Below are 14226 nucleotides of genomic sequence, written 5' to 3'. Positions count from 1 at the left end.
CAGGTTCATCCACCCCATCTCCAGGCTCTCAGCCAGACTGTAAGCCTTATAGTGGTAAGGGGACCTTTGATGGGGACTTTGGTGTAAGGGGGCACACTGATGGAATGGAGACCCTGATGTAAGACAGACTAGATGTCTGCCCATCAATACTTGTAAAATATCATATGGAGTGAAGAGGGAGAAGGGGGATTGTTACGGTGCTTACAGATAATAATGGAAACCATTTATTTAAAAAGGTATATAATTTGAATGAGAATAAAGTTAAAACAAAACGGGGCCACTTTGTTCACAGATAATCAACATTTCATAGTGAGGGTGGTCATTTGGCGAATATTCAGCTCTGACAAAGGTTTCATTTTCTTATATTAGCCTGACATGTTTCGCCTATTAGCTTCATCAGGGGATATACGAATCAAGAAAATGCGTAAAACTGTACAGAAATACAAAAGGAAATGAAATAAGTACAAAAAATACAAAACATATAAATGTCATAGAATATAAAAGGTATACATCTTCATGTCGGGCGAATATATGAAAATGAAACCTTTGTCAGAGCTGAATATTCGCCAAATGACCACCCTCACTATGAAATGTTGATTATCTGTGAACAAAGTGGTCCTGTTTTGTTTTAACTTTATTCTCATTAAAATGATATACCTTTTTAAATGAATGGTTTCCATTATTATCTGTAAGCAACGCAACAATCCCCCTTCTCCCTCTGCACTCCATATAATTAACTATTTGGGATGAGGTGCCAAATACTTGGGTGTTCTACCTCTAGCCGGACATACTTTACATAAGTTACTTGTAAAATATGGTGTGGCCCTTTGTGCTGAAAAGTTTGGAGACTCCATTCTACGCGGGTCCTGCAGCAACCTACTGACAAGTGTCTGTAGAGCACTGTGATATGTGGTGAGGAGTGTCTCTGCTCTGACCTTTGGGAAAGTCTGTATTTGCATAATGCACATGTCCTGTGTTCAGGTGTTACCAGGGCACAGTACATTTTAGGGAGTGGTACCTATCAGCACCATATGGCTGTAGCGGGAATAGTTCAAAATTATTAGGAAAACAGGTTTGCTTTAAGGAGAGAACAGAAAAACGATAGATAGTGAAATGAGAGAGGTGAAAAGAGAACTCACCAACATTTGGGGTGCTGTAGGATGGAATGGTTTGCAATTCCTGGCACCTCTTTAGACTTGCTGAGCAGGAATTCCTGAAGCTTTAGCTTCACCTCTGTGCTGGCTATGGCACCTTGAAGGGACACAAAATGACACACGGGGACAAAAGGTAAAACTACCAATGGACAGAAAACCTAATGACTGCCCTCCAAAACCAAACCACCCCCCATTTCAGCTGTCCCTGTACTCTCCCTGGCTTACTCTCTTTACTTTTCTCTTTGTTCCTGAGTATCAGGAGTTGTTGCTCCAGTCTCTGTTTCTCGGCCTCCTCTTGTCTCTGCCTCTCTCGTTTCCTTTGCTGCTCCAATTCCTGTTGCCTCTTGGCTGCCAAAATCTCTTGCTGCTGCTGGGTACAAGGAGGACAGTCAAGTAAGTGGAATAAAAAGCCACTGAGCGATATGAAAACAGTAGGGAGTAAATTCAGTCATTAAAACACATTTGGATTAAGTAGGGGATGATTAAATCACAATTACATTTTTAATTTACATCCATTTAAAACTAAAAGAGTGCAAAGTCTTATGGGCCGTACACACGATAGGATTTTCCGACAACAAATGTTGGATGTGAGCTTGTTGAGGGAAAGTCCGACCGTGTGTATGCTCCATAGAACCTTGGTTGTCGGAATTTCTGCCAACAAATGTTTGAGAGCAGGTTCTCAAATTTTCTGAGCGTGTGTACACAAGTCCACGCATACTTGGAATCAAGCAGTAGAGCCGCAGAAGAGCCGAATTGGCTATTAAACTTCATTTTTCTTGGCTCGTCATACGTGTTATACGTCACCGTGCTCTTGACGTTCGGAATTTCCGACAACATTTGTGTGACCGTGTGTATGCAAGACAAGTTTGAGCCAACATCCTTTGGAAAAAAATCCACAGTTTTGTTGTCGGAAAATCCTATCGTGTGTACATAGCTTTACAGTTAATTTTCTTGCGAAAGCAGCCACAGTAGAAAAGCATGTCCCCTGCCAGCATGCCGCAGAAAAGTGAAAAGCAGAGGTCAGTCTCACCCCCTGCTAGAGCTCTCCAATCAGCACAGAGCATTAGATTTGCTGATTGTAGAGCTATAGGTGTGACTCAGCAAGAGGTGTGGTGTCAGACCTCTGCATAGAGACCACCGCTTCCACCCAGAGGGCAAGGGTCCTTCCCTACAGCATGCTGGCAGGAGACAAGTTTTTCTACTTTTTGCTTTGATACACCTGAAACGTGTATTTAGCTGATTCAACCTAAAAATTCAAGTGTTCTTTAAAACCCTTGTCAAGTTTTTTGTCCCATTTGGGAGATACACCTTCATTTCCTGTGGCATCGAAAAAGGGAAAATGTACTAATGAAGCATATCTGGGCACTTACAGGTCCTAAAGCTAATAGAAAAGTGTAATTTCAATAGTGCAATAGTTCTTCTTTAAATTCCTGTGAGAGTCATGCTTCATTGGATTAGGTGAACCTTTTCTACATGCACCCAGGCTTTTTACATGCTATAGCGTGCAGGTACCAACCACCAATATATACTGTATGTATATCTATCTATCTATCTATCTATCTATCTATCTATCTATCTATCTATCTATCTATCTATCTATCTATCTATCTATCTATCTATCTATCTATCTATCTATCTAAAAGCTGGTGCTGCATCTAAAAAAACCTGAATATTAAGTCAATAAATGTGTACAAGAAATAAAAATGTGCAACCAATAAAAGCATATATAAATGCAAACAAATGCTGTGATTAATTAGTGTGCTGTGACATGCTGTGATTAATTAAGAACAATATTAAACTGTATAGTCCCAAAAGTGCTTGACCCGATGCAAACAAACAGGCCGCCGCTGCCGCCACAGAGCAAGGGAAGCCGCTGGTGAAGCCCAGGAGAAGTGCTGCCCACCATAGATGGGATAAGTGCACCAGACCCACCTGACCGACCGACCGGGGTTCTGTTTGCCGCCCCCCCCAAAAAAATTACCACCGGCCCTCACTGGTATTATACAGTGTTATGTTATTATAAACAATTGTAATAAACAATAATTTCAGGCAGTAGGGGCTGGCTAGGCCTTTCTTAAACTTTTTCAGATGGAGGAACCTTTGAAAGAACTTTCAGGTTTCAGGGTACCCCTGCCAATAATTACTAAATCTACAGCTCATGGTATATTAGCGTGTTGGTCAGTGCAAAAAATGCCCCTCACAATGGTGGCCATTGGGAAGAATTCTCCTTATATTGGTGGTCAATGAAAAAAATGCACCTTACATTGGTGGTCAGTGGGAAGAATTCACTTTATATTGATGGTTAGTGGGAAGAATGTCCCTAAAATGGGGGGACATTGAGAAAAAGGCTTCTTAAATTGGTGGTCAATGGGAAGATTGCTCTTTACATTGGCGGTCAGTGGGAAGAATGTCCCTTAAAGTGATATTAAAGGCAAATTGTTAAAAAAAAAAAAAAAAAAAAAACATGTCTTACTTACCTGCTCTGTGTAATGTTTTTGCACAGAGCAGCCCCAATTCTATATTTGTTGGGTCCCCCGCTCCTGCTCCTCCTCTTCTCTGCTCCATAGCAAGCCACTTGCTATGGGTGCACTTGCTATGGGTGCACTTGTGAGTGCGCACTCCCAAGCCCTGCTCTGTCTGTCTATATGACACACAGAATGGGGCTCAGCCCTGCCCCCTATCCTCTTCACTGGCTGTGATTACCAGCAGCAGGGGCCAATGGCTCTCACTGTTCTATCCTAGCCAATGAGGAGGCAGAGACCCAAGAGAGCACTTGCTCTTGTGCACATCGCTGGATCCCTATCGGGTATTAGGGAGGCTGTAGGGGGAGCTGCATACTGAAGGTTTTTAACCTTAATGCATAGAATACATGAGGGTAAAAATAACCTTCAGCCTTTATAACCACTTGAAATGGAGGTCATTGAGAAGAATGCTCCTTACATTGGTGGTCAGTGAGAAGAATGTCCCTTAGATTGGTGATCAGTGGGAAGAATATCCCTTACATTGGAAACCATTGAGAAGAATGCTCTTTACATTGGTGTGCAATGGAAAGAATGCTCCTTATATTGCTGGTCCCAGGGAAGAATTGCCCCCTTACATTGTTGGTCAGTGAGAAGAATGGCCCCTTACATTGGTGGCCAATGGGAAGGATGGCCCCTTACATTGGCGGCCATTGAAAACGATGCCCTCCTTAGCGATAGCTAAAGAGATTACTGGTGACATTGGTAACTTACCTGAGAGGCAGAAATCAAGGTACCCTAGCAACTTCTGGAGGAACCCTGGTTGAGAATGACTGGTGTAGATGATGAGTTATTTAAAGAACTGTCTGCATCAATTAAAAACATATTTTTTTTATTTTAAATTTATATTGTACACTAAAAGATAGCCACAAAACACCCTTCTAGCTTCATGACTGTACCAGCAGTTTGCCAAGGACCAATCTTGGGGTCCCTGGTTCAGACGCAAGCAGAAAATGAAACAATGACATCATGTCGTAAAGAATCCTAGGGTAAGCATATGAAAATTCCCAGCTTTGCCCGTATGGGTGTACCAACATACATAAAAAGGAAGGGACAAGGTGGCTACTATCATCCATTGAACCGGGAAGGGCATTTTAGATAGTACTGCTCATTTATGTCCAAAGACAAACAAAATATATGATATATAATGCTGGTTTTAAGATAAAGCACTGTGCCTGTTTCCTCTACCATGCACATTCCCAGCATGGCCTCTTCTCAGATCTTAGATTAGCCAAGAGCAGAGAAGGTTAAGAAGATTAAAGCAAGACTCTTTCAATGGAGCTGACTGTTGCAGGAAATGGAATATGTAATGATGGTAAGAAAAAGGGTGCAGTTCTTGAAGGGGAAAGCAGAGGGTGCTATCTGAAAAGGGAATGCGCCAAGCAGATTTGTAGGGAGAGTGAACTACATTGCACCCAGAGAGCTGAGTGGGCACAGTGCCCAGAAGGAAGCTCTGAAAAGCTTTAGTAAGACATGTGAAGACAGCAAGTCGGCACCTTCTAGGCAGCTGAGTAAAAGGGGGAAGGTTTAGATCCTTAAAGAGAATCGATCACTAAGCAATTGACCTGGGTGAAAAACCTCAGCTAGAATCCACAATTATTTGACTCCTGGGCTACATACTAGTTGTAGGTTTGCAAGATCCCTCACTCTAAACTAAATAAGATTGGCTTTATTATACTATTATGCAGGCTGAGAATGGCACCTTCAACCTAAAGCTGCTCACATACCACGTTTCCCCAAAAATAAGACCGGGTCTTATATTAACACTAGGGCTTATTTTCAGGGGATGTCTTATCTATGCCCCCCTTTATTCTCTACCCCCTCCCTCTGTCAGCTCAGGATTCATCATTATGACATCTTTAACCAGTTGCTGACCGGCTCACGCCGATATACGTCGGCAAAATGGTTCGTTCCCACGAATCGCTGTATGGGTACGTCTGTACCTTTAAGGGTGATAGCAGGTGCGCACGCGCCCACTGCACGGTGGGGAACCCGATGCGTGTGGCCGGCGGGCACGATCGCCGCCGGCCACGTGCGATCGCATGCACGAGAGCAGGAACAAAAATTTGTGCGTGTAAACACACAAATCCCTGTTCTGTAAGGAGAGAAGAGCCATATCGTTTGTTCCTACTAAGTAGGAAAAACGATATGTCTCTTCCTCTAGTCAGTCCTATCCCCTCACAGTTAGAACACACCTAGGGAACACACATTTAACCCCTTGATCGCCCCCTAGTGTTAGCCCCTTCACTACCAGTGACATTTACACAGTAAACAGTGCATTTTTATAACACTGACCGTTGTATAAATGTCAATGGTCCCAAAAATGTGTCAAAAGTGTCCAATCTGCCGCAGTACTGCTAAAAATGGCAGATCACCACCATTACTAGTAAAAAAAAAAAATTATAATAAAAATGCCATAAAAATGGCATAAATCTTTCCCAATGTTTGTAACTTTTGCGCAAACCAATCAATATACGCTTATTGCGATTTTTTTACCAAAAATATGTAGACGAATATATATTGGCCTAAAATGAGGAAGAAATGTGTTTTTTTTTAATATTTGTGGGGATATTTATTATAGCAAAAAGTAAAAAATATTGTTTTTTTTTTTTCAAAATTGTCGATTTTTTTGTTTAGAGAGCAAAAAATAAATAACGCAGAGGTGATCAAATATCACCAAAAGAAAGCTCTATTTGTGGGTAGAAAAAGACGTCAATTTTGTTTGGGTACAGTGTCGCAGGACCGCGCAATTGTCAGTCAAAGCGACGCAGCGCCGCAGTGCAAAAAATGGCCTGGTCATTGAAAGGAATGGTACACCTTGAAAACCACCCCGGTTTATGCAGGCAGACCACTGGGACCCTCGGATCCATGAGAGACCAAATGAGACACGGAAACAGGCTTGAGTGTGTGTTCATATCTTCCGGTCTGTAAGTGGTTAATCCCAAAAATAAACCTTAGGTAAAGTCTTTGTAAAAATATGAAATCCGTTTTGTAAAAAGATTATATAATGTCCAGTGAATCTCCTTTTGTAACATTATTGTGGAAAATATCTTGTTTACAGCGCAGCTGGGCGCTCACGTGATCCGGTGAAACTCTTCTTCCCAGCTCCGAGCACTGCCGAGGGAAGGGCCGAGATCCCCGCTGACGTCAGCTCCGCTCCAAGCACTGCAGAGGGAGGGGCCGCTGATGTCAGCCTGGAGGAGAGGAGACCGGCGGGTCACGTGAGCGCCCAGCGGCGCTGTAAATTAGGCATTTTCAACAATAAAGTTACAAAAGGGAACACACTGGACATTATTTAATCTTTTTACAAAGCGGATTATATATTTTTACAAGGACTTTGCTAGGGCTTAATTTCGGGGTAGGGCTTATATTGCAGCCCACCCCAAAAAAGTATTTAACTTTCCAACAGATTCCCTTTATATGAGTTAGGCTTGTACTCTTTTCCACTATAAAACAACAAAGTAAAAGAAGTTTTGTAGCCTAAGAAGTAAGGTCTACCCTCACATGCTATTGGCTGGCCAATGTGTCGCTCACTTATCTGTAAAAGGGAGGAGCTACTAACCTGTAGACTCCTTTTTTGGATTACTTTATGTCATAGCTCATGGCATAGCTGATATAAAATAAGTAGTAGACCTCCTTATTTCTCAGGCTACTGGGACACCTTCTCTTCTCTTTCTTATCTTTCCTCTTTTTCTAACCTCTCCTCCTTTTTCTTTCGGATATGAGCCGACTGTATCCTATTGGACATTGAGTGTGAAGTGGTACCTTAGGGGCACTTTTTTTAACGGATAGGCGCACCAATACCTTTATTATCATACGCATGGCCCTGTTAGGCCTTGATATGTTCCATTTTATACCTTGCACATGCTATATGACAGGTGCATTTACTAATGTGATATTTGACCTGCTCACAAAGTGCGCTTTATAGGAACGAAAAGTGCCATGGACAACTACGTAACGCACCCTTCTCTACTCATAGGAGATGTTTACTTTTGTTCAATTATATGAAAAACTCTATAAAACAGATTGAAATATGAAATAAGTAGTAGCAAACAGGAAAGGTAAGAACTGATATCATCTGTGGAACTGGAACCTTGAACATGGCTCCTTCCAAGGCTTATGTCAATCATTGGTGGATAATGAATTTTATTCTTCCAATGACAACCTATTTCTGTTGTGGGCTGTAAATGTGTGTTTTCAGGTGATCCCTCCCTCCATTGTTACCGTTTGACCCCTTAGTAATGACAGGGTGATGCCAAAAGGCAATAGAAGGAGAGAAGGAGGAAGGAGAGTAGAAAGAGAAGGAGAGGGAAGGGAAAGGAGAAGGAGTAAAGGAAGAGAAAGGGGAAAAGAAAGAAACTGAAGGAGATATAGAACAAAAGGCAAGGAGAAACAGGAGAAAGGGAAAGAACTAGATAAGGAGGGAGAATAAAGAAAGGTAAATGGAATGAACCAAAGGAATAGGAGAATATGAAGGACGAATAAAAAGAAAGTAAGGAAAACAGAATGAAAAGCACAGAAGAATGAGAAGGGAGGTAGAGTCAGAAGGAAGAGAAAGAGAATAAAAATAAGGAAGAGATAGAGAATCAGAAGATGAAAGGGAAGGAGATTAAAGAAGTGAAGGAAAATATGACGAAGTAGGGGAATGAAAACAAGAAGAAAGAGGTGAAGGAGAATACAAAGAAGAAAGGGAATGAGAATATGAAGAAAGAAGGGATGGAGAATCAGAAGAAGTAAGGGAAGGAGAATGAGAAAGAAGGGAAGGAGAATATGAAGAAGGAAAGGATGGAGAATGAGAAGAAGGAAAGGAAGGAGAATGAGGAGAAAGAATGAAAGGAGGATGAGAAGAAAGAAGCAAAGAATATTACGAAGAAGGACAGGAAGGAGAATATAAAGAAGGAAGGGGAAGGAGAATGAGAATAAGGAAGGTAAGGAGAATATGAAGAAGGAAAGGATGGTGAATGAGAAGAAGGAAAGGAAGGAGAATGAGAAGGAAGTAAAGCAGAATGAGAAGAAGGAAGGGAAGGAGAATAGGAAAAAGGAAGGGATATAGAATATGAAGAAGGAAGCGATGTAGAATGAGAAGGAAAGGTTAGAGAATATGAAGAAGGAAGGGGAGGAGAATGAGAAGAAGGAAGGGTTGAAAAATATGGAGAAGGGAGGGAAGGAGAATGAGAAGAAATAAGTGAATGAGAATATTAAGAAGGAAGGGATGGGGAATGAGAAAAGAGGAAAGGGATGGAGAATGAGACGAGGGAAGGAATGGAGAATGAGAAGGAAGGGATGGAGAATGAGACGAAGGAAGGGCTGGAGAATGAGAAGAAGAAAGGGATGGAGAATGAGGAGAAGGAAGGGAAGGAGGACAAGAAGAAAGAAGCTAAGTAGAATAAGAAGAAGGAAAGGAAGGAGAATAAGAAGAAGAAAGGGTTGGAGAATATGAAGAAGGAAGGGAAGGGGAATGAGAAAAAGGAAGTGAGGGAGAGAAAAAGAAAGAATTGAAGGTGAACAAACACCTGTTACAGATGAATCATATTATGAAAATGCTCCAGCTGAAGTTACCATCAGGGAAAAGTACCTGTCAGAATGGCTATTATACCCAGAGATATAGGCAGCTGAAATTCTAAGCAGAGTTAGGAAATGTTAGAACCTACATCAGATTTTTTTTTTTTTTTCACATCCCCTTTTTTGTCCTTGTGACTGGGACTGAAGGTGACGGGAAATCCAAAATTTTTGGTTGTCACCTGGTTGTCACCAGGTCAACATCTGTTCCTGAGCAAAACTGTCTAAACTCAGGTTCACATTGCTGCGGGTTAGAAATCATGCGAGTTCAGCTAAACTCGCACGTATTCAAACCGGCAATGCAGTCCGGCTTCAGGGGTGATTTGACAGACATCTGTGCGGGTTCATGGACAGATGTCTATTCAAATCGCCCCCGAAGTCGCCAAAAGTAGTAGAGGAACTACTTTTGCAAATCGGTGCAGCACCGCAAAGTATGACGGTGCCATTGCCGGCAATAGCCGCCGATTTGGCATGCGATTTGACATGTCAAATCGCATGCCAAATCGGCCCAATGTGAACGTGGAGTAAGTGGAATTTTCCACTTACTTCCTGATGGGTCTTCCATTAGGTAAGTAATTAAGATTGTCTGTGATTACTGCATATTATAGAAAAATGTTTACACTGCCCAAGTTGGAAGGTAATCTGTGCGTGGAAGGATGAAACTAAACTAAAAAGGTCAAACCATAGAAAACATCAATGTTTGAAATGTATGTGAGCTTAAAAAGTTATTTTGGACTTCAAATTACAAAGTATGTTGCGAATAACAATCAATCAGATTACAAATATTTTACCAATCCAAGTTGGTGTAAATAGAAATAATTGTCATTGGCTGCTACAGACAATTTTATTATAGATTATTTCATTCATGATTTCCAAAGATGTTCTTGATACACAGATACTGCATTTCCTACCTTGAGGTGCTTCTGGAGCTGGACCTCGTGTTGCCTTGTCAGGTTCTCATGTTGCTTCTGGAACTCGGCAAAAAGTAGCTGTTTCTGAAGTTGTTGCTGCTGTTTCAGGAGGATGAGTTGCTGCTGGAGCTGCTGCTCCCGGCTCACCGGGTCCATGACCACTCCGGGACCACTAGCTGCCCGTGGCTCTTGCCTCAACTCCCCGGGACTTGGGGGGAGGCTGCTTGAAGAGGGCACTGCTGCAGAAAGGAGAGGGGTGACCTCCACTGTTTGGAAGAGACAATAAGAAGATGGTTAGAGACTTAAAAACGGTGAAGATTTGCAACAAAATGCTGACCAGAGGAATGGAAATCCAATTAGATATACACCGATAGATGTGAAATTAAGTGCACACAACTTACAATGTCAGCATATTAGAAAGCACACACTAACATGCAGAGCCATAACTTTGTGTGATGAAAAGGGCCCAATAAAGGATCCCTGCCTCTCTAATCACTACCTCTAATGCAATAGATAGGCCTGTGACTCTCTAATCACAATCTCAAACCCTATATACATCTAACGTATCTCTATTTTTCCAAATGCTATCATCACCTGCATAAATGAATTTGTAGACAGTGCTGGCCCCTCTGTTCTCCTGGACCCCATAGCAGTTGCATGGTCTGCTGTGACTATATTCGTGCCCTTTCTAATATGCCATTTGCTTCCATACTCATAAAGAAGATGGAGGAGCAAGAAAGTTCAAAATAGGCTGTTGGTCCTCACACTTCACATTAATTCCAATGTCAATTCTGATAGTTGTCATTGGAATGAGTGATCCTAATGGTAGGTTCCTCTCTATTCTTGTTCCAGTGCCAACTGTAAAACTTAGACCTTCCCGGTGAAGACACAGACAGCAATAAAAACCAGACAGGTTTTAACCCTTCCCAAATCTATTGAAAATATTATAAATTTGAACTCTACAGTGGATATAAAAAGTCTACACACTCCCGTTAAAATGTCAGGTTTATGTGATGTAAAGATAAATCATTTCAGAACTTTTTCCACCTTTAATGTGACCTATAAACTGTACAACTCAGTTGAACCACAAACTGAAATCTTTTAGGTGGAGGGAAGTAAAAATAAAAAAATAAAATAATATGGTTGCATAAGTGTGCACACCCATAAATTAACACTTTGTTGAAGCACCTTTTGATTTTATTACAGCACTCAGTATTTTTGGGTATGAGTCTATCAGCATGGCACATCTTGACTTGGCAATATTTGCCTACTTTTCTTTGCAAAAACGCTCCAAATCTGCCATATTGTGAGGGCATCTCCTATGCACAGCCCTCTTCAGATCACCCCACAGATTTTCAATCAGATTCAGGTCAGGGCTCTGGCTGGGCCATTCCAAAACGTTAATCTTCTACAGTATTGGTGAAGCCATTCCTTTGTTGATTTGGATGTATGCTGTAGGTCGTTGTCATGCTGAAAGATGAAGTTCCTCTTCGTGTTCAGCTTTCTAGCAGAAGCCTGAAGGTTTTGTGTCAATATTGACTGGTATTTGGAACTGTTCATAATTCCCTCTACCTTGACTAAGGCCCCTGTTCAAGCAGAAGAAAAACAGCCCCATAGCATGATGCTTTGTGTTCTTTTGGTGATGTGCAGTGTTGTTTTTGCACCAAACATATCTTTTAGAATTATGGCGAAAAAGTTCGACCTTGGTTTCATTAGGCCATAACACATTTTCCCACATGCTTTTGGGAGACTTCAGATGTGTTTTTGCAAAGTTTAGCCGGGCTTGGATATTTTTCTTCATAAGAAAAGGCTTCCGTCTTGCCACTCTACCCCATAGCCCAGACATATGAAGAATACGGGAGATTGTTGTCACATGTACCACACAGCCAATACTTGACAGATATTCCTGCAGCTCCTTTAATGTAATGCTGTAGGCCTCTTGGCAGCCTCCCTGACCAGTTTTCTTCTCGTCTTTTCATCAATTTTAGAGGGATGTCCAGTTCTTGGTAATGTCACTGTTGTGCCATATTTTCTCCACTTGTTGATGACTGTCTTCACTGTGTTCCATGGTATATCTAGTGCCTTGGAAATTCTTTTGTACACTTCTCCTGACTGATACCTGTGACTAAGAGAATGTCAGGAAAGACCTACTAGAACAGCTGAACTTTATTTGGGGTTAATCAGAAGCATTTTAAATGATGGCAGGTGTGTACTGACTCCTATTTAACATGAGTTTGAATGTGATGGCTTAATTCTGAACACAGCTACATCTCCAGTTATAAGAGGGTGTGCCCCCATATTCAACCACCTTTTTTAACTACACCCCCCCCCCCCCTCCTTAGTTTGTTTTTTTCAATTGAGTTGTGCAGTTTATAGGTCAAATTAAAGGTGGAAAAAGTTCTGAAATTAATTATCTTTGTCTTATTTGTTTACATCGCAGAAGCCTGACATTTTAACAGGGGTGTGTAGACTTATTATTTTCATTATAACTAAATTGATTAGAATGAAGAATTGATAAAGATATGAACCAAGGAAGGGCAACATTCAGCAGACGTCAATGGGGCATCTTGCAGTAAAATATTAAAGCTGCACTCAAGGAAACCTAAAAACCCTCCCTTACCCCTGCTCCTGCAGGCTCCCGTGTGCTGAGGTCCCCCATTCTTTGGTGGTTGGATGCCTCTAACGTCATCAAGAGCAAAGCAGTGACCATAGTCCTGCATTGTACATGAAGATGATGAGGAACCATTCACCGCCAAAAGGCCATCTGCTGGGGGAGCAGACGTGAAAGCTGTGAAAGAGCAGCACCATGGCAATTGCAGATCAAACAGAGTCCAAGATGGGAGCATCCTTGGCTGTAAAGGATAGGAGGGTTTAGTTCCACTTTAATGAAACCCAGTACTGGTAATCTGACAAAAAAGGGCTGCACTCCTGAATATTATTCTGGGAATCTTTATGAGCACTCTGCTTACATCTATGATTGTCCTGTAGTAAAATGCATGACACACAAAAAAAGCCATTCATTCCTATGTACTATTCTCTTTCAGTGCAAGTCTATGAGTCAGCTCTGACTGAATAAGAACAATACAATGTCAAGGCAGCTATAAATATAATGCCGGTATTCATAACTGCAACATAAGACACACCAATGGCCAGTTAGCCACTGTGGGAAGAATGGTCATATCCGGATATGAAGTGGCCTTATAAAAGTATGGCACAGAAAGCTAATAAATATACAAAAGCTGCATCAAAATGTACTGCCAGATAACTCTATGACAACTCAGAATGTGTTCTTACAGAAAATACTCCAGAGGAGCCTCTCTGAAACTTTTTACCCCAGAGGTCTCAGGGGAACCCTTACTAAGACCAATTCATTGGGAGTCAATAGGAAAATGTTCCTTACATTAGAGGTCAGTGGGAGGAATGCACCTTGCATTGGTGGCCAGTGGGAAGAATGTCCCTTATATTGGTGGTCAGTGGGAAGAATGCCCCTTATATTGGTGATCAGTGGGAAGAATGTTCCTTACATTGGCGGTCAGTAGGAAGAAAGCTCCTGACATTGGTGGTCAGTGGGAAGAATGCTCCTGACATTGATGGTCAGTGGGAAGAATGCTCCTTACATTGGCGGTCAGTGGGAAGAATGTTCCTGACATTGGTGGTCAGTGGGAAGAATGTTCCTGACATTGGTGGTCAGTGGGAAGAATGCTCCTTACATTGGTGGTCAGTGTGAAGCATGCTCTCTTCCATTGGTGGTTAGTGGGAAGCATGCAACCCTTACAGTGGTGGTCAGAATGCCACCCTTACAGACAGCTAAGAAGACCACTGGTGTCATGCTGCTGGTGGTGTTGGACTCAAAATTATCAGGGCACTGTTGAATGGGAGGTCAACCAGGCACAGCTGAAGGAACTTACAGAAACCTCTGGAGGAACCCTGGTAGAGAATGGCTTCCCTATAGTGTTCCTCTAAGAGCAAGCTGACCCTGCTTGGTTTGGTCCATAAGGTATCATCATCACAGGTGAATCATCATCACCGGTGAGTACGTCTTTGCTCTCAGCCTCCTCTGAATCCCCAAATTCCTTTTTTTTT

At 41.9% G+C, this 14226-nt stretch overlaps 1 protein-coding gene across 7 annotated transcripts in view; it reads right to left on the bottom strand.

The window, feature by feature from the left end:
- The window catches only part of HDAC5 (histone deacetylase 5), a 162386-nt gene that overhangs the window by 51022 nt on the left and 97138 nt on the right, over positions 1-14226 (bottom strand). For 3 of the 7 annotated variants that reach the window (XM_073607767.1, XM_073607761.1, XM_073607765.1), the window contains 3 exons: positions 10144-10409; positions 1380-1524; positions 1140-1293 (listed from right to left, as the gene is read on the bottom strand). In XM_073607767.1, coding sequence (XP_073463868.1) covers positions 1140-1293; positions 1380-1524; positions 10144-10409 — 565 coding nt within the window. The remainder of the gene's footprint in view (positions 1-1139; positions 1294-1379; positions 1525-10143; positions 10410-14226) is intronic. The other 4 variants (XM_073607763.1, XM_073607766.1, XM_073607762.1 and 1 more) reach the window with 3 other exon arrangements.

The sequence above is a fragment of the Aquarana catesbeiana genome, linkage group LG12 (assembly GCF_042186555.1).
Source record: "Aquarana catesbeiana isolate 2022-GZ linkage group LG12, ASM4218655v1, whole genome shotgun sequence".
NCBI lineage: Eukaryota > Metazoa > Chordata > Amphibia > Anura > Ranidae > Aquarana > Aquarana catesbeiana.
This window is presented reverse-complemented; position numbering and strand designations above follow the sequence as displayed.